This window comes from Macaca thibetana, chromosome 7 (assembly GCF_024542745.1).
Source record: "Macaca thibetana thibetana isolate TM-01 chromosome 7, ASM2454274v1, whole genome shotgun sequence".
NCBI lineage: Eukaryota > Metazoa > Chordata > Mammalia > Primates > Cercopithecidae > Macaca > Macaca thibetana.
The window spans coordinates 53,301,666-53,326,662 of record NC_065584.1 but is presented as its reverse complement, the minus strand read 5'-3'; the positions used below and the strand labels follow the sequence as shown (position 1 = coordinate 53,326,662).

The 24,997-nt window shown below is 39.5% G+C and overlaps 2 protein-coding genes across 3 annotated transcripts in view; one reads left to right on the top strand and one right to left on the bottom strand.

Annotated features, from left to right (window-relative positions):
- Window positions 1–24,997, top strand: part of CGRRF1 (cell growth regulator with ring finger domain 1) — a 1,085,659-nt gene that overhangs the window by 954,737 nt on the left and 105,925 nt on the right. The gene's annotated exons all lie outside the window — the stretch shown is intronic.
- Window positions 858–19,152, bottom strand: CNIH1 (cornichon family AMPA receptor auxiliary protein 1). 2 transcript variants are annotated; one of them, XM_050798275.1, is made up of 6 exons: window positions 18,934–19,152; window positions 13,647–13,715; window positions 13,359–13,406; window positions 9,384–9,496; window positions 7,550–7,693; window positions 858–5,129 (listed from the first exon to the last, which is right to left on the bottom strand). In XM_050798275.1, exons 1-6 carry the CDS (start codon window positions 19,012–19,014, stop codon window positions 5,102–5,104), a joined length of 483 nt encoding a protein of 160 aa, XP_050654232.1. In that variant the 5' UTR covers window positions 19,015–19,152; the 3' UTR covers window positions 858–5,101. The 2 variants fall into 2 exon arrangements, with proteins under 2 accessions (XP_050654232.1, XP_050654233.1); XM_050798276.1 differs by lacking the exon at window positions 13,359–13,406.

Below are 24,997 nucleotides of genomic sequence, written 5' to 3'. Positions count from 1 at the left end.
GCTTGATAGTTTAGGTGTAGTAAATGCATTTGTGACTTACATTTTCAACTTACGATGTCCAGAGATAATTCCATTGTAAATTGAGAAGCATATATATTATCATTCTCTCAACAAAAGTACATAGCTTATTCATGAATACTTAGGAAAATGGAGAGAAAATATTGGCATGGATTAATCAAATACTTTAATAATCAACTGAATTTTCAAAGTATTTGCATCTCTCAATTCCCACGGCAAGGCCTATTTAAGCCTCTACATTTACAAAGCTTCAGTAGACCAGGCACAGTGGCTCATGTCTGTAATCCCAGCACTTATGGGAGGCTGAGGCAGGCAAATCGCTTGACCTCAGGAGTTCGAGAGCAGCCTAGGCAACATGATGAAACCCTGTCTCTACTAAAAGTACAAAAATTAATCGGGTGTCGTGGTATGCATCTGTGGTCCCAGCTACTTGGGAGGCTAAGGTGGGAGGATCACTTGAGCCCAGGGAGGTAGAGTGAGCCATGATAACACCACTGCACTCTAGCCTGGACAACAGTGAGACCCTGTCTCAAACAAAAATCAAAAAATTTTTAAAAATGCTTGACTAAACTACTTTAATACTAACTATAAGGGAAAACATCAACTATTCTATAACAGAGAAACATGAGATGTCAATTACTAAAATATAATTGTCCAGTTAAATATTCCAGTATTCCAGGGAAAAGTATTTTCTCTACCTCACCTGTGGGATAGTCCCCAAAACTTTGCCCCAATGAGCAAAGAGGGCGGAGAGAGAATCAGAGTCCTGGTCATACACAAACTAGCGGCATTTGAAATTAACACACAGACTCAGCCATTATGCATAAACTACACAAGGAAACATTTAAGACAATTTTTATTAAATACAAAAGCAAAATAAGCTCTAAGGAGTAAGGTAGGGCTATACTTAAGGGCATTTTCTGTGGACAGCGGGTACAGCACCATTAAGGTTAGCTTAGATATTAACAAACCATGAGCAGAGACAGCTAACTACATTTTATGTTTCTCTTAGTAGTTTTAGGGTCTGCCTAGTAATCAAGAAATTTTACTTCTCCAGAATACATGAACATGGTAACCAAAGAAATGTAAATACTTAGAAAAAGCACTACACAATAAAATTATGACATGCAATTCTTATGCATGTCAAGATGTTCTCTACATCTTCTACAATGTGCATTAACAAAATTAATGCAGATAAGACCTTCACTCCAACCCCAAAGATCTTACATGGTGAATACTATTTTCCAACATCAGCAGAACAAGCTGCAGTTACTTCTTTTAGACATTTAGCTTTAGAACTCTGAATTTCAAAGTAAAATTGTTATAAAAAAGCTAGTCAATATATTTAGCAATAGAGCCACTCTTTTACTTTTGACATTATTCTGAGGTATTAATTCAGAACCATCTTCTAAGCTATCCTGGTAGTACCACAGACTTACTAGCTGCTGATCATACTGCAGATCAATGACTGATTTGAGCAAAGGAGCTTAAAATGATCTAAGGCTAGCATGATTAATAGTTTCCAAAAAGGATGAACATGAGTACTTTTATAAGCAATGCTAGATAAGATATCCATATTTTTCTTTCCCCCTAAAGAATGTTGTTTTAGAATATTTTTGCCATCAAAATTTGATTTACAATCATACAGCTGATTGAGAGATGCACATTTATGGATGTTAAATGACATAAATAAGTAAACTAGACACATACTTTTAAACATAGATCATTATTTGAGTGGGCTTGATACACTGCTAGGATATAACCACACCTAAAGTGAAAGCTCACCCCCACAGGGTATAAGCGACACACAGAAGTCATTATTTACACCATGGCAATATTCCACAAACTCTATTCATAAACATAGAAGGAAAAGAGAGGTGCTGTACAAAGGAAAATATTTTGCTGGTTTCAAAGCACATACAACTTTATTTCCTTTATATGTAAATATTTGACATAGCTTCAAAATACACTGATTTGGGGAGCAGAGAAGAGCTCTATGAGAGCTGTCAGCAGGAGTGGTAGTCAAGGTGAACACACAGAACTGGCTTTAAAAGAGACACATACTGCAAACTGCTGTGTACTTTGTTGCCATGTGAGACCCTTATCTGGGTACATGAAATTGACTGGTAGGTCTGTCATTTTGTGGTACAATCAGTGAGCCTAGGAAACCATTACTAATACTGGACCCATACTCAAGTCAAAAGTGGATAGCCTTGGTCATTTCCTGTCACTTCCCTTTCCCATGAAAAATAATTCAAACTTCAAACAAATTAGCAGTTTGTCCATAGCCTGGAACCAAACCCTCCTCTACCCTGGAATGGGGAGTGAGGAATATCATTAAGCATTGAGAAAACTGTCAAATATCATTAATAACATTTGGATATGAGTGTTCATATAATTTCTACCCCTAAACCTCCTTAGTATTAAAGGGCCATATTGCCATGATATAGTATTATTACTCAGTAAAGTAACTGCTAAACAGACATTTATTATGTTAGAGTTTTAATTCAGGACAATCTGTGGTATCCATAGCAACAAAAAGTTGTTGGTATAGATATAACCACAGATAGACACAAATGGGGAAAACAATTTCCTAGAGCTAGAAAGCTTTTAAAGATAAAGCACATAATACCAAAAGTAACTATAATAAGGTAAAAAAAAAGAGTACCCAAGTGAACAGCTGTTGCTAAACAGGGAATGTTTAACTTAAACTGGATTGTAAATCCAGGTTAACCAAGCCTCAGCTGAACCCACATGAATAATAGGCTAGGGCCACCCCAAAGAGATTGATGTGGAAAATAAATCCAGAGCAATGAAAAGAGACAGTCAGATATTGTCAGGTTCAAGTATTTTGTTTCTGCTTTCTCTTGGTAAGTGATCTAATTCAAAAAACACTGACATGGTAAAAGTGGGTAGATATTAGGAGAACAGGTACTCAATATTCTAATCACTTACATGCCTAGGAACGAACTAACTACCACAAAGATGGATGAAACTCACTGTCAATCATCTCTGAGGAATCAGCTGAGGACTACATATCTTATTTGGGAAACATGAGAAAGTGGCTTCCACAAATTCCAACCAGTAAACTTACTCCTGGAGAATATTCTGGAATAGATTATTAAAAGCATGTTTGTTAACACTTACGAAGGAAAGTAGTGTTTGCTAAGAGAGGCAGGGTTCATGAAAATATTTTGACAGGAATACTCAAGTAACAGCCCCAGGAAACCCATCTGGATTATAGACTTGGCCAGGTCTTGCATGATCAAAAGTCCTTATGAACAAGAAAGAAAAATAAGTGCATGCTGATCTAATCAGGTGGACTGGAAACTGAATGACTGCCTGTGCTCAAAGCATGAATCTTGAGAGCCCAGCAAGTACTCAATAAATAATTTGTTGCATGAACTGACGAAGAGTCAGATCCCTCTAGTTCTCCAGACAGTAAAATACCAGGTCTTTAAAGCTTTCCTTGTTATGGAATGGTTCGAGTCTCCTCACTCTTCTGGTTCTACCTCTCTTCCTCAACATACTCACCCCCATTACCCAGAACAGTTAACAGCTACTCTCTCTCCCAACCATGGGAAACCACTGAAATAAAGCATTTTTCACTAGTAGAGAATAAAACAGCATCTAATCCAACAAGTTATTAGAGTAAAATTTCCACAAACACATCCATAGACTTCCTGGATCATTATGTGAAATTTCTATACATTGGTTCTATTTCTTTTGATCCTCTTCTCAAGAAACTTCCGAACCACTTATTTTATTTTCAAATGCCTTAACTTCCTCATCCCAAATAAAGCACAAGATTTATTTATGCTTATGAAAACATGCAAGCCATAATTTACCTGCCTTACAAGCAGCGGCAAAAACTCAAATTTGCAAGCCATTTTACCTTAAAACTGACTGTTCCAAAAAGGAAAAATAAAAGTAAAATATTTTAAGTGCCACCATAATTTTTCTTAATTGGTAAGAGAAATGATGATGCTATGCCATCCACGTTTATGAATCTTGTCAAATGACAAGAGGTTGATGCGCTTGGCATTTAAAAATTTTCCTTTTTAGATCTAGGCATGGTATTTTTCAGAAAAAAACATAACATAGTACTTCACTTTTAAAAAAATGACAGCAACATGTCTTTATTATGGATTAAGCAAGTTTAAGAAATACTATTTGTAATCTCAAACAATGCACTGAAAGTGAGTCTTAATTTCAGAGTTTTATTGTATTGCACTAAAGGAACAGCAGGATGGTTATACAATTTTCTCTCGTTCAGTTTTGAAAATCTTAAGTACCTGCAAATTCTTAAGAATACCTTTACCACCAGATTAGAACAGTAAGAATAACCAATTTCTTAATAAGTAATGTCTTACAAATAAAAACACATTTAAAATACCTTTAAATGCATTCTTCACAAGTAATTCAGCATATGTTTTTATATCATGTTTACTTATGCTTAAGAATTAAAGCAAGTATATTTATTACTCCAATGGAAATATGGGAAATCTCTCATTCATGCAATATACAGGGATAATATTCAAGTCGAAGGGAAAATTCCCGCTTTTACTTTTGTAAATGGATCCGTATATAATCATCTACATGACAGATAAGGAAACCCATGAAGTTTCCCACTAGTCAGATACACATTTTCAATTCATCAGAAGCACCTGATATCTACAGCTAATTTATAATTAGATACTGTTTCAATGAAACCAAAATGAGCCCTACAAGTTCCTATGAACAAAAGCTTCCAATGTACTAGGACAGTCAGTAATTAATGCATCATTCAGAGGATTATGGCTGTTCCTTAAGAAGTGCAAGTTCAAACCTGTCAACACCAGAGGTAATCATTTTATATTAATTTATACGTAATTCCATTTAAATTCTTTATCCAAGTATAACATATGAAAACAGTCTTTCCACAAGCAAAAAATGTGGAAACATTTAAAAATAAGGAGTCATTTTTTAAAGTAACTGATCAGATTCCACAGGCTACTCTTGGACAGGATCTTGCTGGATAGAATCCCTTCATTTGGTGGCTTTTTGCATGCACTTAACTGGACCAATTCTTCTGTGTGTTGTTCTAAGAGCTCACCAAAACATAGATCATGCTGAAAAGAAGAAAAAAGCTGTTAATTTGAACATTCCTAATTATAAAAAAAAAACTCAAGAGCATGAGAGAGTATGCTTTATATAGCAAACTAGTATCACAGAAAATGAAAAGACTAATGACAAGTTCACAGTGATTTTAATTTGCATTTATGGACTTTTGCCTAACATAGGACTTGGCTCAGTGCATGTGGTGTAGTTGTCCCCTATTCCCTTTCCAATTTTAGCAAGTAGAACAGCACAGCTGAAAGCTTAATGGGGGATCAGAGCTTAGTGAAGCCATCCAAACACCACACGCTCTGGAGTCGTGTCTAATAATAGAACGAGCATCTCTGGAGGGCTCACTTCACACTGGCCGTTAGGTCTTTCATACACATTATCTCGCTTAATCCTCCAAGCAGTCCTAGAAGGCAGGTACCAGTTGCATTCCCATTGTATAGAAAGGAATGATCAATCAAGGATCTTTCCCATTAGAGAAAGGCTCCAAGCACTAGCAACTTTTAGGAAGCAGTTAAAAAAGAAAAGGGGGGAAAACAGCAAAATAAAAGGCAATGACCTTTTGATTTAGGTTTAAGAACTGCCAAGGGCAATTCTACATAGAGTGATAGGGGAAAGGCATAGGGGCATGGTCCAAAAAGCATGTATCTCTAAACAGAAATACAAAGGAGTTGAACAAGCTTGATAGACAACTTTAAAACAGAACAAATGTCCTGGTGCTACCATATCCCGGTGAACATTTTCCCACAACTGCACATCTCCAACTTTATCATTTATTCAATCATTCATTTCATTTCTTTCATTCAACATGTATGTTTGAAGTGCCTATTATATGCCAGCCCTGTTCCAGACATTTGCTATGGAAACTTACAAAATGAAAATTAACAGGAAATTAAAATGACACATAGAATTTCACTTTTCAGAGCATTTCTTTGTTTCATACATGAGTAATATCTGCATATGCACTAAAGGATATTCATTTTCACAGTAATAGCCTCTAAAAGCATAAAAATACCAAAAATATCTTTTTCCTAAATTTCAGTCTAACCATTCTTTTTCTATGATGGAAACTTATGTATAAAGAGAAATATGAATATGAATATAAGCCTATCTTAGCAAGTTTTCAAGTAACGAAAAAGAGAATGGAACCTTATGCTGTTTTTTTAAAGCTTACAGCTCTTTTGGAAATATTCTGAAAATCAAGGAGAAAGCCCTCTCTAGTTGAATATGTATTGATAAAAAACGAGAAAGTATTTTATATAAGTGATGTGTAAAAGCATATTCACATGGCTTAAAGAAACATATAATTCTACATTTAACAGTGCCCTTTTCTAGTTGTAATAAGCAGTCATTTCACCGCACCTACAACACACCTACAGCAGGGGTTCTCAACCAGGGCAATTTTGCCCCTCGGGACATCTGGGCAATGTCCAGAGACATTTTTGGTTGTCATCGGGGGGCAGGAGGGCACTAATGGCATCTAGTGGGTAAAGGCCAGGGATGCTGCTAAACGTCCTACAATATACAGGACAGCTTCCCACAGAAATTCCCACACAGCCCAGACTGTCAACAGTGCCGAAGTTGAGAAATCCTGACCTAGAGGAACAATGAGTCCATCAGAGTATAAAAGGAAAAAAAATCAGGCCGGGCGCGATGGCTTATGCCTGTAATCCCAGTACTTTGGGAAGCCAAGGTGGGCAGATCACCTGAGGTCAGGAGTTCAAGACCAGCCTGGCCAACATGGTGAAACTCCTTCTCTACTAAAAATACAAAAATTAGCCAGGGGTGGTGGTACACGCCTGTAATCCCAGCTACTCAGGAGGCTGAGGCAGAGAAATTGCTTGAACCTGGTGGGGCGGAGGGTGCAGTGAGCAGAGATCATGCCACTGCACTCCAGCCTGAGTGACAGAGACTCCGTCTCAAAACAAAAAGGAAAAAAATCAGAAACTGCACCACCCTGTAAGGTAGAACTACTTATTTCATTCATACCACTCAAATCAAGCAAATCAGAAAATAAAGGGCAGAGCACACCACTTATGAAGAATGATAAAGAAAAAATGAAACATAATGTCGGGAGAGACCCTGAAGACAAGCAGAAACCTGCAAACTCACACATCCCTATCCTTCAATGACATCACTTTGCCACAGAGAATGAGGACCATCCTTTACCAACTGAATGTGTCTGAGAACTTAGGAAGCAGCATCCCTGACCAAACCTTCTGCCTCTGACAGCAGACTGGTTTACTGCCTTGATAAGCACCAGTGTGGGTCACATTGAGTGTGTGAGAATTTGCTGGTGTGCATCATGCACACTTAAGACACTAAGTTATTCTTCGAATGGATTTTAAGGTGTGAAAACCATAATGCCTGCAAACTTTTAAAGCAGCAAAGTGAAAGCATATTTCATTTTACCTTTTCAACTTACCCGTATAGGTAGTAAAAAAATGCTAGAAGATAAAAAGCTAATTTGCACCATCCTTCCTTCTGACAATATGCTAGAATATCTGCATTCATGATGGTTGTAGGGTCATAGAGTCCTGGGCCACTCATCACTGGTCTACTCATATACCTGGAATAAACACAGTCTATTAGGCATTCAGAAAGGGCAGCAAACGTTCAGATAAGAAAGCGGGTCTGTCTTCTAAAACATCTGTTACGAAAGGTGGTCCACACAGGGAAGCATTCTTTTACTTATGGGTAAAATGCTTTTCTTTTACCATCTTAATTTTAAAAGTAGAGTCCCTAATGAGCAGAATGAGATAGCTAAACAAGCTTCATCTAGTCTCTACCTTTTCAGAAATCCAAGAAAAACAGGAAGAACTGTAAAAAGAAAATAGGTGTTTTGCTTTTACTTATCTGGACATAATTTTAGATTTACAGAAAAGATGTAAGAACCTTTCACCCAGATATTTCAAATGTCCATTTTTACTATATTTGCTTTATCCTTCTCTTTCTCATTCTGAGTATTGTTTTTTTGTTTTGTTTTCAGACAGCGTCTTACCCTGTCACCCAGGCTGGAATACAGTGGTACAATCTCGGCTCACCACAATCTCAGACTCCTGGGCTCAAGCAATCCTTCTGCCTCAAGCCTCCCAAGTAGCGGGGACTACAGGCACACACCACCATGCTTAGCTAATTTTTTTGTATTTTTTGTAGAGAGGGGATTTTGCCATGTTGCCCAGTCTGTTCTCCAACTCCTAGGCTCAAGTGATCCACCTGCCTCAGTCTCTCAAAGTGCTGGGATTGCAGGGATGAGCCATTGCACCTGGCCCTGAGTAAATTTTTTCTTTTTTTTTTTTTTTTTTTTTTTGAGATGGAGTCTCGCTCTGTTGCCCAGGCTGCAGTGCACTGGCACGATCTTGCAAACTCCACCTCCTAGCCTGAAGCAATTCTCTGCCTCAGCCTCCAAAGTAGCTGGGATTACAGGCGCCCGCCACCATGACTGGTTAATTTTTGTATTTTTAGTAGAGACAGGGTTTCACCATCTTGGCCAGGCTGGTCTTGAACTCCTGACCTCGTGGATCCACCCACCTCGGCCTCCCAAAGTGCTGGGATTACAGGCGTACGCCACTGCACCCGGCCAAGTACATTTTTTTCTGAATCATTTCAGAGTCCATTGTAGACCTGATACCACTTTACTCCTAAATATTTCTTCAGTATATATCTCCTAAAATCAAGGGCAATAAGGTTTTGACATGCCTATTTAAAACAAAAACTTCTAACTCTATATACTGCAGATATAACTATGGAAGTTAAAAATATTACCTTTTACAAATAACCTAAGTTAGTCATAAACACAGAAAGAAATTCGACATACACTGTACATTTTGACTTATCTGCAGTTCAAGGACAAGCAAAGCTAATCTAAGTTGATAGAGGTCAGTGGTCTTGGGAGGTGTGGAGGGTAACTGACTAAGATGGGACACAAGTGCATGCTCTGGAGGCCACAACTGTTGTGTATCTTGATCTGGGTGGTGGTTTAACAGGTGTATACATATGTAAAAATTCATTGAGCTACATACTTCAGACTTGTGCAAAACACTAAGTTATACTTCACTTTTTTAAAAAAAAATTCCTTTAAAAATAAAGCTCTGTAAGAGGTATTGAAACAGTTTTTGTTCATCCACTTGATTTTTTAAAAAATAAATGCCAACTAAGCTTCCATTTTTATGTAGGTAACTAGCATGTGAGATAACCATATCAACCGCAGTATATTTAAGTTTTCATTTTAAAAAATTAAAAGTGTATCTAAACATTACCTCCAAATATGATATGCCAAGAGGGGCATGTTGAGGCCCAGTGTAAGCCACTCCGCTGCACAGAGAAACATGACACAGAAGAAAGCGTGGATGAGGTACTCTGGGAGTACAAGCTGGAAGGAAAACACAGGCCAGTGATCAAAATGCCTCGGCATTAAGTTAACTGCTAATCTGGAAAGCAGGTGGCAACCAAGTTTCCATAATGAAAAATCACTGTTTTCTTAGACTCAGAAATAAAAGATGCTACTGAGTTTTATTTCCATGTTTAACTTTTTACCAAAAGTAGGATTACAGGCAAACTGACCAGAGTATATAGCTTGCACTAACGTAACATAGTAAGATACATGACTTAAAATTTAAAGCTCAAATTCTTAGAGTAATAGATCAAATTATACAAAGTTACCACCCAGACTGTTAAACAATTTGCTAGTCAACTAGAATACTTTTTCTTTCCACCATTCAACAATGATAGAAGTACAAAAATGAGATATCTGATCACATGCAACATATTAAAAGTTCCACAGAAACAAAACTCCCCTTTAGAATTTTACACATCGGTGTTTTTAAGCCTTTAACAGAAACCAGAAATGCTACATACACAATATTTAGCAAACCACATCGCATTCCCACAGAAGTAAGTTTTTAATGGAAAGCCAATCAGCCAATAATCTCAGCACAGTGGGGGGAAGAACACTAATATGCACAAATGTAAAAGATTTGCTTTCTGCAATGTAGGAGGGAAAAGACTGAGTTCTTAACCATGAAATTAGGATTTTCCAGGTTCCCAAGTTCTCATTCTTAGGTGGCCTTTCCGTTTCTTTACGCCTGCTTGCCAACAAAAAGGTAAGACACAACAGAAGACCAGTAGAAGCTCAGAACCCAAAAACAAAATAAACCTTTTGGTAGTAGGTAGTATTAAGTGAAGAAAAATTAATCAAGCAAAATGCTTTTTATAAAATGACCACAAGTTAATGCTTTATTTTAAATTATCTTTCCCATCCTAAAGATTTCAGCCTGAGAACTTTGTGAAATAAAAATACCAACACCTCTCATTGCAAGTTTCAGCCAAAGTATCTCCTATAAGTCACAGCTACAAAGCCAGTTTCTCAAATGTTTACTTCATACCAAATGGAAATCATGTGAATACTTATCATCATCAGCTCACTCCTGAGGGGAAACCATGGCTGTAGAGATTGTAATCATACTATATACTCAGGCCCATTTTCTCATACTCCCAAATTACTCTCTCCAATTTAAAGCTGTAGAAGGGGCTTTTTAATGAATACTATTTTAGATAAAATCCAGGTAAACAACTAATCTATACCACTAACCAAATACTTTCTACAAACTTAAACATTATAATAAAAGATAAACTCTGCATATGTACATAAACTTCTAACTAACATTTAAGCCAGCATCTATTTAAGATCAAAGTTCTCTAAACAAGAAAATGGCTATAGGACTCCGAAACTCAAGGACTATAACCAGAACAAACCATGAAAAACATACATTTTATTAAGAATTCCACTACAGTTGCTTTTGTAATACTTGTTTAAATTACAGATGTTGTCTCTAAAATATAATAAGCCTATTTCAGTCCTAAAAAGCCAACTGATATCTAACAGACAAATCATCATGCAAGGTTTTACCCTACACTTACAGACTGAAGTATGGAAAGAATGATTTTGAAGAAAGCATAACCCCCTCCCGCTCTTAATATACTTTAATAAAAAGTGTTAATAAAGATAACCTACAACTCTACCAGTTCTAATATGAAACAAATGTTATTCCCTCCCTTCTCCTCAAAAGGAGTCCAGAAACATTTACTACCCATCTCTCTTAAAAACCAACCCTCTCCGAGCATTCTTTAATGACAAAATTTCCCCTTAAGTGACACAAAAATTATTCCATTTAGGAACCAAGGTTCAAACAGAAACTAGTATCCAGAAAAAATACCTCATGCAAATATAGCTGAAATGATAGTATTTAAACATGCAAAACATAATATTCTCTTGTTAAAGTTCACAATTTAAAAAATGGTGATATTTGTCTTCCCCCATACTTTGGCAGAACTGTCAAAACAAATTTAAATAGGGAAAACTGTCAGATGCACTGCTATTCAGCCAATTATCGGCACCCTATCCAAAAGGCAACCTGTGCTGCTATAAAAATGGCCTTCAACCTCCTGCAGCATTAGGATGTCCCAAGCACATGTCTCTTCTCAGTGAGAATTTCTTTCCATTAAGAAAAGCCAGGAATCGCACATTACCTGTTAAAATGAAACCAGTCCCTCCTAAATTTACAATACATTAGGAAAATACAAGAGTTTGAGCTTCAAAAATTAGGCTGTCTTGAGTTCAAATGCTGACTCTATCTTAGGGGTATAACCTTCGGCAAAGTGCTTTAACCTGGCAAAGCTTCAGTTTACTCTCCTATTCATGAGATAACAATATACCTACCTCAGGAGTGTCATAAGAATTAAATTAAAAAATTCAGGCAAAGTGCTTAGCACAGAGCCTAGCACCCAGGAAAATCCTCATCTGATTTCAGATATTTTTACCTTCATCATCATTTGGTTATTCGAAGTAATGAAAAGACAAACAGCATAGAACACTATTAATAAACAGCTATCAAAAGGGGAAATTTCAGTTTCTTCATTTCCTGGTAACAACTTCAACTACTTAGGTTAAAATGTTTTACAATTAACACTTACTACTTTCCAACAGAAGGCAAATTCATCTACTCATATCTTGTTTCATAACAGCAAAGAAACAGCTAATAAGTTAATACTTTTAATTGTACCTACATCAACTCTTACTGTAACAGTTCTCTAAAGACAAACTAGAAATCTCTTCCACCATCCACAGTTATCTAGGAAACAATAATAAAGTACCAAACTAACTTTCTAGATGCTTTTCCAAATAAAATCCCTCTAGCACACTAGTGCTAGTACACTAGTATGCTAGACAACTAAAATCTACACAAACTCTCCCCTTCGTTAAGTAATTTTTAAAGCTGAATTACTGTATTTTATTTCTTGAAGACATACCGATGGCTTTCTTATAAACAACCAACCATTCAATTCCTGACCAATCAGGCACAATCAAATACACAGGCTAAAGGAGAATCTTCCTAAATGCATTCAAAAATACAAAAAACAAGCTGGGTACCTTGGTGTGCGCCTGTAATCCCAGCTACCCAGGAAGTTGAGGCAGGAGGATCACTTGACCCAGGAGTTTGATACGAGCCTGGGCAATATAGAGAGATCCCCCCCACCATCTCAAAAGAAAATTTTAAAATACATACATATATATTTTTTCAAACACCCCAAGCACAATGGAGCTACATCAGCACTAAATTCGTGATGGCTCAGAACTTCAGGCCTGTTTCAGAAATAGAAAGTAAATATACACTAGAAATAACTACGTAGACATTTGTATACAAATTGTTATCTACAAAATTATGGCACCTTAAGTCCAAAGAATGGCATTACTGTGAGATCCCAGAGCCCCCAGAACAGAGGTATCCACCTAACAGGCTCTGAATAAACATCAGCTGAAAGAATGACTCATTTATTCCAGAATATGCAAACCAAAGACAAACTAGATATGGCAGATAAGTCCATACTAAAGATGTCACTCACATACTACCTCACCATAAGTCACAACCCAAGAATCATCTCACCATCTATTAGTCATTTTATGTTAACCAACTTTCAAGTACTGCACTAAATAATTTCACATAGAAGTGCCTATGGCTATAACATAAAAAAAACGCATACGCATTTAACAGCTTTCCCTACTTGACCGGGCTAGCAAGCATATATTTGCATAAAATATGAAATTTCATGAAATCATAAACCTCAACAGGCATATGAACGAGCACACTGAACAAAACATTACAAATACAAATGCCCTAACCCTCCCCATGAAATGAATATAGCATTAAAACATTAAACTAAAAAGCAGTACACACCTTTAATGCAATTTTGACTCTTTTAATCTTTTTGACCTTTTCAACTGTCTTTGGCCGACAATGTAAAAAGCAGATTGGAAGAATGTTAGTATGACAGCTGACAAGACCACCAGCAGATTAATAATAGAATAGTCAAGCATGACAGGAAAAAGATTTTTTAACTTCTGCCTACTTCAAAAAGTACAAATATATTATGCTACTCAGAATACTGGCCATTTTCAAATTACATCAAGTTAAAAACAAATATATTTTTTAAAATCTAAAGATAAATCCTATATTATAACTTACGGGATTCAGGGTATTACACTGGTCTATAGGATTCTTGTAATCGGTCTTCAGCTCATCAAATGCTATAATCTAAAATAAAATTAAAACAGTTAGGAACACTCACTTTAATTAAAAACAGCAACAAACCTGCCCCATATTCAAATAATTACTAAAGTTAATAAAACAAGAACAAAAGTACACCGAGATCACAAATACCAATTTATACTAAACTCATATATGACAAAAAGAAGAGCCAGAATCCAATTTAAAGAAGTGAAAACATTCTTATCTCAGTATCACTAAAATTTGGTATCACTGTAATAAATACCTCCAATTTTCAATTTCTCCAATGCCTCTGCTCAAGTTATTTCAACTTATCTCTACTTGAAATAATCTTCTGAGTAGAAAAGTCGTTTCAACTGTTTATCCAAATTCCTCTTTATACAAAAAAAAACAAACCTTCCTATGCCAATTTCTTTCTGTAGGTTTTCCTAACTCCTCTGGGCAGAAGTAATTGCATCCCTGTCCACATCTCCACACAGCATGGGACTCTATAATGCCATCAATATGGCTTTTCTCATTGCCATGAGTGTGGTATTTACACACAAGTCTGTCCTCCCCTCTACATTCTCAGGGAGAAGGACCATTTTTATTTATCTGTGCATGCTCCTCCTCCCTTGGCACAGTGCTCAGTGGGACACTAGAGATGGATTTTAACTCTTCAATTTGTTCCCATTTGTGCACAAACACATACATTTGTAAGGATGCTTCTGTCCACACTCTGGAGGAATGTGTCTTCAACCTCAAGGGTCACTAGAATGTACGTTAAGAGTCAAAATAGGGGCTATGCATCACTTTGTGGCATCATTTCAGGTGTCAAAGAAAGAAGACAAAGGCAGCAAGTTGATGGGGGAGCCATGTTAGTTGCTAACACTACTCATCCCAGGTACACACAACCTAAGCTACCCTTCCCCTAATGAGTTAGGAATAGTATCTTTACATGTCAAAGTGTTGCTCAATATTATCAGTAATCAGTAAAGTTACATATTTCCATCTTTTAACATGACTGTTTATTTCCCTGTTAAAATTTAGTTTTATAAAAAGATAGTTTAATTTCTAGAGTTCTATAAAATTCACCAACCTGCCCGAATAAAAACTCCAACCAAATAGCAATAGAAGGAAAATAATAAAACATTAGAATGTAATCTCTAAAAGAACAAAGATTGTTATATTTACTATTATGTCCCAGGGCCTAAAATATAAAATAGTGCCTGGCACATAGGTAAGTGCTCAATAAACATTAAATGGAAGGAAGGGGTGAAAAAAATCGCACTTGGGATTAAAAAAAAAAAGTGCAGAACTCACCAGAAGGGATTTCCCTTGGCTAATGACACCTAACACAAATGTTAAAAATATAAATGTGAGGCTGGGCGCGGTGGCTCAAGCCTGTAATCCCAGCACTTTGGGAGGCCGAGACGGGCGGGTCACGAGGTCAGGAGACCGAGACCATCCTGGCGAACACGGTGAAACCCCGTCTCTACTAAAAAGTACAAAAAAACTAGCCGGGCGAGGTGGCGGGCACCTGTAGTCCCAGCTACTCGGGAGGCTGAGGCAGGAGAATGGCGTAAACCCGGGAGGCGGAGCTTGCAGTGAGCTGAGATCCGGCACTGCACTCCAGCCTGGGCGACAGAGCGAGACTCTGTCTCAAAAAAAAAAAAAAAAAAAAAAAAAATATATATATATATATATATATGTGTGTGTGTGTGTGTGTGTGTAATTAGAAAATACTAATTTCTGATTACTTATGGACATGATTAGTCAGCTACTTGATGTCAGCCGTGGTATATATCCCCAATACATTTTAGTAATAAAGCTCAAGACAAGGATCATAATCACAAGTATTTGTCAATAACAAGATTCAACTTAACAGAATACAAAACCTGTCTTTAAAACTGACATTTAATTGGATATTTTCTTCAGGTGACTTCAAGAGAATTTTTTTTTTTTTTTTTTGTGAGACAGGGTCTTACTCTGTCACCCAGGCTGGAGTGCAGTGGCACAATCTCGGATCACTGCAACCTCCACCTCCTCGGCTCAAATGATTCTCCTGCCTCAGCCTCCGGAGTAGCCGGGACTACAGTTGCATGCCACCACGACTGGCTAATTTTTGGATTTTTTGTAGAGACGGGATTTTACCATGTTGCCCAGACCGGTCTCAAACTCCTGAGCTCAGGTGATCCGCCTGCCTTGGCTTCCCAAAGTGCTGGGATTACAGGTATAAGCCTCCGTGCCCAGCTACAAGGGATCTTTTAAGTATGTTGTTGAATGGGTTTCTCTTTGAGTGCTATAGGTTAGGGTTTTCGAAACTCTTCTGAGAAGACTCTTAAATTAATGGTTTTCAAATCTTTTTGCAGCTATGTGGCTGAGCAAAGACACCCACAAAATTTCCCACAGAAGTATAACAAAAATAAAACAGATAAATCCCTAATGATGCCCAAGTACACAATTCAGGATACCTTCCAACTTGTTACACATATTTAAGGAATGACTTCTAAACTTTTAAGTTTTCAAACAATCTATGCTCCCGACTCTTCTCCACAGAGCATCAATCACATGAATTAGGACTAAATTGACAGATATAATCATCAGCATAAAAAACATTCTCTAATACAGTGATTAATGTAAATAAGATTTTTGGAATGTAATTTAAAAATTGTAAAATGAGTCTTCTGAAAGTTACTTCAACTACCTGCTAGAGTTTGGTTTAACTTCTCCAAATCTCAGGTTGAAATCTGATCCCCAATGTTGGAGGCGGGAATCTAACGGGAGGTGTTTGGGTCATGGGAGCAGATTCCTCATGAATGGTTTGGTGTCATCTTGGAGGGAATAAGTGAGTTCTACTATTAGTACCCAAGAGAACTGGCTAGTAAACAGCGCCTGGCACCTCCCCTTCTTTTTCCTTTGCTTCCTCTCACTATGGGATCTCTATACACTATTCCCCCACCATGAGTGGAAGCAAGCTGAGGCTTTCACCCGATGCCCAGTCTTACAGCCAGCAGAATCCTGAGGTAAATAAACATCTTTTTTCTTTGTAAATTACTCAGCCTCCCCGTATTCCTTTATAGCAACACAAATGGACTAAGATACTACCTAAGATGATAAACATACGGATATATGGATAACAGAAAAATTAAAACTATCTATTTAGAATTGTTTCCAAAAGGATACTAAGTCTCCGAATGAAGAAATCCCTAAGCATAAAAAAGCTCTCCACGAATCTGTGGTACAATGTTTTTTTTAATTCTATAACACGACTTAAAATTATTTACTTCGCCCAGACACGCATTTGTTTCGAAGCTGAAATTAAATTACCCATTTTTTGAAAGTGCAGTTCAGGTTTTCCGTAAGCCAAACACTACTTGGTCCAAAACGTACAAATGTGGAAAAGGCTACCCCAGAGCTCTAAGAATCCCCCTCATTCCAGAAAAAAGGAATACCCATCAAGCAGAGAGTGACTTAAAGCTACATCTACAGATGGAATGGAACCACACATTGTCTTTTTTTTTTTTTTTTTTTTTTTTTTTGAGACGGAGTCTTGGCCCAGGATGGAGTGCAGTGGCGCCATCTCGGCTCACTGCAACCTTTGCCTCCCGGGTTCAAGCGATTCTCCTCCACCTTAGCCTCCCGAGTAGCTGGGATTACAGGCGCCCACCACCACGCCTGGCTAATTTTTTTGTATTTTTAATAGAGACAGTGTTTCACCATGTTGGCCAGGCTGGTCTCCAACTCCTGACCTCGTGATCCTCCCGCCTCCGCCTCCCAAAGTGCTGGGATTACAGGCGTGAGCCACCGCGCCCAGCCATGGAACCACACATTTTCATCACAGGCTTACTAAGGCTGAGCTAGTCTGTATCCCAAATTATCTTTGGTATTGTTCTCCCACCAAAGCAGAGCTGAAGATGCTCTTCAAATTACTGGCTCTTACTGACAAGCATTCTGAGTTAGCAGTTATTTCTGACACAGTTAATAGCCTACGTAAGTATTCCTGATTACAATAAGCAGTCAGGTCCTAAAATAATTATAAACATAACCACACTGCTTAGCAAAAAGAATGGATTGTGATATGCTTCCACTTTCGAGATTTTTTTTGCATAAGACGCTGCTGCTATTGAAACATTCTGCCCCTCCTTATGTTTCATAGAAATCCTTGTTACGGGCATGATGAAACCTGACTTAAAATCTACATAAGAGTGAACGTGTTCATTCAAATTAAAAGCAGTATAGGAGAAGGTACTGGAATACGGGGAAAAGAGAAGCAAGTATGAGATAAATTTTTAATGAATGATTTCCAGAGGGCTCTCAATGCTTTTAATTTTGTGCTAAAGCAACAGAAATTCTTAAAAATCTCTGTAGAACTATGTCGCTGGGAACTTACGACTTTGGACCAGTAATGCTGTGCTTCCACCCTGCAACAGTGATGATGATGTGTGTAACAGAAATAAATACCGCCCTCGAAAAGCTTAAGGTTTCTGAGCAACTCAAAATCAAAGAAAACCCCCTCTACTAAATCAAGCAATCCTGAATATAAGGGTGGCTTGGAAGGCTGCCGGTTGAAATTCCAGCGGTCAAAGTATGATTTGGGGGGGAAACGCGGACATGCAATCAACAAAGTAATCAATCGAACTTGCATCAAAGTTCACCAGGAAACAACAATCTGGAAAAAGAAAAAAAAAAAAGTAATTTGATTTGAAGAGCACCCAACAAGTGCTGAGAAGTAGAGTTGGAAATTCACCCTAAGTAGGTTACATTTTGGCCACAGTTCTGTGGAAACCCTAAAAGAAAGCCAATCTATATTAACAAAAATTAGGAAAACTTCATTCACACTACGCCCGTATCACCGCGCCGTTGACATCCTCCCCGGGGATGCAGGGATACGGAGATGCGGGGATACGGGGATGTGGGGCCGCGGGCCAGCAGAGGTCGGTGAGAGCGCAGCGCGGAACCGCAGGGGCCCGCCTGGACCGCGGCCGCCCCACCCAGCCCGGGAGGAGTAGCGGTGCGCGCGGCCTGTGCCAAGACACCGCGGGCGCATCCACCGGGCGACCGCGCGCCCAGGCTCCTCCAGTACCCGCGGCCCCCAGACCGCGGATGGATGGCGCGCAGACCCTACGCCGCGCGGCCCGCACCAGCCGGACCGCAACCCTGGCGAGCAAACCACCCGCCGCCGTGGCGGCCCCGACCGCGAGCCCCGGGCGAAAAGAAGCTGCGCTGCCGCCTCGCCCTCCCTCCCACAGCCCCGGCTACTCACGTGCCAAATGGCGAAGAAGATGAGCGCGGCAGTGAGCAGCAGCGCCAGCATGTAGCAGAAGGCCGCGAACGTGAACGCCATGGTTAGGGAGGAGGAGCAGGGAGCAGCGCCGGTGCCAGCGGAGAAAGGCGGCGCAGGGCCCTCTGGGTAAAACCATTCACTTCCCCCGGCCACAGCCACGACCGCCGCCGATACCGCCTCGTCGCCAGCCCTCTCAGCGCGCCTGCGCACCAGCCCAGCCGCCCCGGCGCCCTCTGATGGCCGGAGTCTGCGTTGCACTGACATTGTCCGCACAGTTGATTATTTTTCCTTCCTCCTCGCGTTTATTTTTTCAACAAATTATTTATTGAATGAGTGCCTAGTTTGTTACAGGTACCGCGTTTCTCGCTTCACATACAAAGATGAATAAGATAGTACCTGCACTGAAAGAACTTAGTATAGTGCCGGAAATGAACACCTAAATAAATAATTACTTTATTATAACTCTGTAAACGGATGTGTGTGGGATGTTCTGAAAGGTCGAAGAAGGACAGCCAGCCCGCCCGGGAGCATTTAGGCAGGATTCCTGCTGTAGGTGTTTCCTAAGTTGGCCTTAGATGAGGAGCAGAAGTTCTCCAGGCAAAACGAAGGTAGAACTGGCAGTCCAAGGAAACGGTGCAGAATGAGGAAACGCACAGAGATGGAAAAAAGAAAAGAAAACTAAAGCTTCGTGTCTCAGGTGAAACCAGCAGCAATTCTGTATTAATGGAACATAAGTGCAAGACAGTGGTGTGAATTAGAAATGAATCAGCAAGGGATCAGATCATAGAGGGCCTTATATGCTTCATTACGGAGCTCAGACTTCTTATCCCATAAGCCCAAATTTTTCCAATTTTTTTGCTCACCACACATAACCAGAAAGATTTTTTTCATTGCAACCCAGTGGAATATCATACAGACAGCAAGTTATGAAGAGATGGAAATCTAGATATAGAGGCAAAGAAATATAGATATAACCAAAACAAAAATTTCACAAAACTGTGCTAATGATCCGTAAGTACTTTCCCTTCTACTCTCTTTTGCTACTTTTTTGTTTTTAATACTGGTTGTAACACACAAAATAGATTCACAATTGATTAATTTTCCATTACAACCATTTTTAAAAGAAAAAAGAACTCTATTAACTGCTGCTGATGGAAGTGAAAATCATTGAAGGCTTTTGAGCAAAAGAAGACTATGTTTAGATTTGCATTAAAGATCGTTCACCTAGCATATTGCACAGAATAGTCTAGAAGTAGGGTCTGTCCAGTGTTGTGTGATAGAATTTTCTGTGATCGTGAAAATTTTCTATACCTACATTGCCCAATACAGTAGCCACTAGCCACATGTGGCCATCGTGCACTTGCAAATTGTCTAGCATGACTGAGGAACCGAACTTTAAATTTCACATCACTTTAAGTAAAATGTGACTAGTGTATTGGACAGTACAGGCCTGTACAACCAGGATTATGTGGCACCTATGTGCAAATTATTAAGTTACTTTTGGCCAGGCACAGTGGCTCATGCCTGTAATCCTACCACTTTGGGAGGCCAAGGCAGGGGGATTACTTGAGCTTAGGAGTTCGAGACCACCCTGGGCAATGTAATGAGAGCTCATCTCTATTTCTTTTTTAAAAAAATAAAATAAAATAAAATCCAATAACATTTTTTGTAAAGTTACTTTCTCCAGATGGACAGAGGCCCACACCAGAGTGTAGGAATGCAGGCTATACTTCAGCCCCACCAACCTTCTTGGCCAGGCACCCATGTGCAATACACAAACTGCCCAACTGTGCACAATGACCCTGATTAGAGGAGTGTTAGATTGGAAACAGGGGCCCACAGCAATGGTCCAAGCATAAGTTGCTATGGATCTGAACTAGAGCAGTGGAAGCTGGGAAGGAAAGGGGTAAACATGTTTTATAGTAGTTGGGAGACAAGCTCAGCTGAACTTCATTAACTGGATGCCCTGGTGAAAGAGAGGAAGGAAGCAAATATGATTTGATTCAGTACTTTAGGCCACTGGGGCATGGCAGAACACAGCATTGGGCAATATTCATGCAGGAGAACTCACAATCTAATGAAAGGCAGATGCAGCTTCCTGGGCTCAGGGGAAAGAGAGTTTGCAAGGAACTACTCAAGCCAAAACATGAGATCCAACCCCCTTTTTCCAGATGAATCCCATCTACAACTTGGGAAATTATGTTTCATCACCAGATACGAAGAAATCCTACCTTTTGGCAACAAGCTTTCCTACAGCTTCCCTTGAAATATATATTTTCCCTGTCTCGTGACTAGGCTATCACCTTACCTCATAGAATGAAACTATCTCCCAGGCACCCACCCTTAATTAGAAGGGGCTACCCCTATTTCACCTGAGGAGGAAGAGGAGATTTGTAAGAGGAATTTTGCCTGCCTCAACCCCTACTACTGCGGTTACATAAAACCCAGGTTCCCCCACCAACTTTCTTCAAGGGTAGCATTTTAGGTAGTTCAACAAAGGTTTATTGAGCACCTGTTCTATGCCAGGTGGAGTGCTGACTGATTCACACAGTCATATAAGCTGCAGTGGGATGAAGCCCCCTTCACATATTACCAGAGCACACAGGTCAACTTTAGACTTGTGCTGTCTAATATAGGAGCCACTAGTCATGTGACTTTAAATTTAAATTAATTTAAACTGGGCAAGGTAATGCACACCTGCAATTCTAACACTTTAGGAAGCCGAGGCAGGAGGATCACTTGAGGCCATGAGGTTGGAGGCTTCAGTGAGCCATGGTTGCGCCACTGCACCCCAACATGGGTGACAGAGTGAGACCTTGTTTCCAAAAAAATTGTTTTAATTAAAAAATAAAAACAAATTAATTAAATAAAATTAAAAATTCACTTCCTCAGCTACACTAGCCATATTTCCAGTGCTCATATTTCCAGTATTCAATAGCCTCATGTGGCTACTGTATTAGACAGCATAGATATAGGATACCTCCAACATAGAAAGTTCTATTGGACAGCAACATTTTAGACAATATTAAGCAGCTATAATCTGTTGGAGAATACACCCTTTTGAATGAGGATAAAGAGCTAATTGGATCAACCAACCATAGACAAGGTAGTGAGGAAAATAATGAGTTTATTTGACATTTTGGTGGACCATTATGGACAGTGAGAAATCTATACCCTCTGTGTTCAAACAATTCCTAGTATTCTTTGGAATTTGCATTAATTCTTTTAGCCCAAAATTCTTTTGCAGTAAATACTGAATTAAGTTCCTGCTTTGACTGTATGTATGAATGGGCTGGATAATATTTCAAAGAAGGATTAATTTATATGCTTGTTCTCGCTCTCTCCCCTCCTCCTTCCCTCAAATTCCTTTGTTCAAATTCTTTCCATCAATTTACCATCACTGCCCCCGCTAGCCATGTCCCCAATCTGGACAGCTAGACACAAGTCAGCTGCTTGGAGCCCTGGAAGACAAAGCCCGCAGATACAAAGCATCTAGTCTAAGAAAAACACAGAAAAAGTTCATGTACACACCTGAGAAATTTTCCAGCCCCACCCCACACCCCCGGCCAACTAGATAAAGCCGGTATTGAGGAAGGGAAGGGGGAAGCGCTGAGCAGTTAGGAGAACGTGACCTCAGGAAACTTGCAAGGCTCTAAGGAAACAAGCATCACCTTGCCAAACTCCAGGGAGTTGGTTGGCAGCTCAGCTCAGGGTTTCTGCCAATTGAAAGCAGGCCATACTTCACCACTGATCATCCAGGTGGGAGTGAGGCTTGGCACTCTGCCCAGCACTCCTCCAGCACCAAGGGCAGGGCAGGTGGGGGCGTAAGATGCTTAGAGACATGGTGGTAACATTAAAGGGAAAGCTCTGCACTGGTGTAAATTTACCCTCAATCAACTAACATGAGGACTCCCACAAAGGGAGAATAATAGGAGAACATCTCATCCCAGTTACAAATGCCATATGCAATCCACTATGCTTTCGGAGGATCTGGGCCCTTGCCTTGAATAATGAGGCACTTCTAAGAGGAAAGAACCCTGGGCACAGAAGACTGTGGGTCAGCAGTCCCCAGTCTTCCAGAAGAGGTTTGCGTATATGGGAAAGAAGCAATTTCGCCTGGTAATTAGCAGTGGTTATGGGTGGGCTATGGATCTAGACATGTGACTCGGACATAAGACTTGGAAAGAATAGTTGTGAAGCTGGGGAAAATGGGATGTGTAACCGAAAGTATTGGTTGCCTCCAAACCCACCCCCACTTCTTTCTTGTTGGCAGAGGTCAGAGTTTGTTCAAGGTTTCATGCCCCCTATGCCACATGCTCAGAAGAGAAGACCTTCCCAGGCCCAAGGTTTTGAGAAAAGGTAGCTCTGCCCCTCCAGAACAATGTATGATTCTCAGTTGTTTTCTGTCTGTGGCAGAGCTGACAATGTGTTCATGTTTTTTTCTGCTCACTATGTACATTTCCAAAACCTTGGGTTACAGCAGTGTGCAAGTAGAGAGCTTCAGGCTGTCCAGCAGAATGTGGTTTCTCAATATTGGTGGCTGTGTCATCCACTCTGCCCTTTGCACTGGGAGTGCCTGTTACACAACCATGATGAAGGCAGTTAATGTACAGAAATGACTTAGTCAACAATTTCATATGAGCAAAAAAAGTCGCTTTATTGGTGGTCTTTTGTTTGTTTGTTTTTTTGAGACAGTCTCACTCTATTCCCCAGGCTGGAGTGCAGTGGCACGATCACTGCAACCTCTGCCTCCCAGGTCAAGTAATTCTCCTGCCACAGCCTCCTGAGTAGCTGGGATTTCAGGTGCCCGCCACCGTGCCCGGCTAATTTATTTGTTTGTTTATTTTTTGAGACAGAGTCTCACTCTGTCCCCCAGGCTGGAGTACCGTGGCGTGATCTTGGCTTACTGCAACCTCCGCCTTCCAGGTTCAAGCAATTCTCCTGCCTCAGCCTCCTGAGTAGCTGGGATTACAGGCACGTGCCATCAGGCCCAGCTAATTTTTTTTGTATTTTTAGTAGAGATGGGGTTTCACCGTGTTGGCCAGGCTAGTCTCGAACTCCTGACCTCAGGTGATCCACCCACCTCAGCCTCCTGAAGTGCTGGGATAACAGGGGTGAGCCGCCACGCCAGGCCTATTGTTCCTATTTTTTATGTGTCTTTCATAAGCCACATAGTTTAAAGATGGTGAAATGCACAGATCTTAAGTGAAATTCAAGGAGTTTCAATACACATATACATCTATGTAACCTCCCTCCTAAAGACAGAACATTTCCATCACCCCACAAAGTTTCCTCATGACCCACCCCCTAGGCAACAACTGTTCCACTTTCTAGCACCGTAGATGAGTTTTACGGGTCCTTCAGCTTCACTAAATGGATTCATATGATATATATTCTTTATGTCTGCCTTGTTTTGGCTCAGAGTAATCTTTTCTCTTCAATATTCATCCATATTGCTGCATGTATCAGCAGTTGATTCACTTTTTAAAAATCAACTGTATTAAGGTATAGTTTATGGAAAATAAAATTTACCCATTTTAAGGGCACAGTCCATGAGTGTATGGAAAATTATACACTCACCCGCCCACAATCAAAATGTTCAACCTTTACAATATCCCAAAAATTTCCACCACAGTGCTTCCTAACCCACAGCCCAAGGCAACCACTCATCTGCTTTCTGGCATTATAGATTAGATTTGTCTTTTCTAGAGCATCATATCATTGAAATTATATAGTATGTACTCTTGTCTGGCTTCTTTCATTCAACATATTTCTGAGATTCACCCTTCTTGTTGTTTTCATAGGGCTTTTTTTCATTGCTCTGTAACATTCCACTGTATGAATATATCACAATTTGTTTATCTGTTCTCCTATTTATGGACATCTGGGCTATTTTTAATCTGGAGCTATTATGGACAAATCTGTAACATACATTCTTATACATGTCTTTTTCTGAATATTTATTTTCTTTTGGGCAGATACGTAGGAGTGAAACTGCTGGGTTATGGCGAAGGTGCTATATTCTTTTATTATGTTTAAGTAG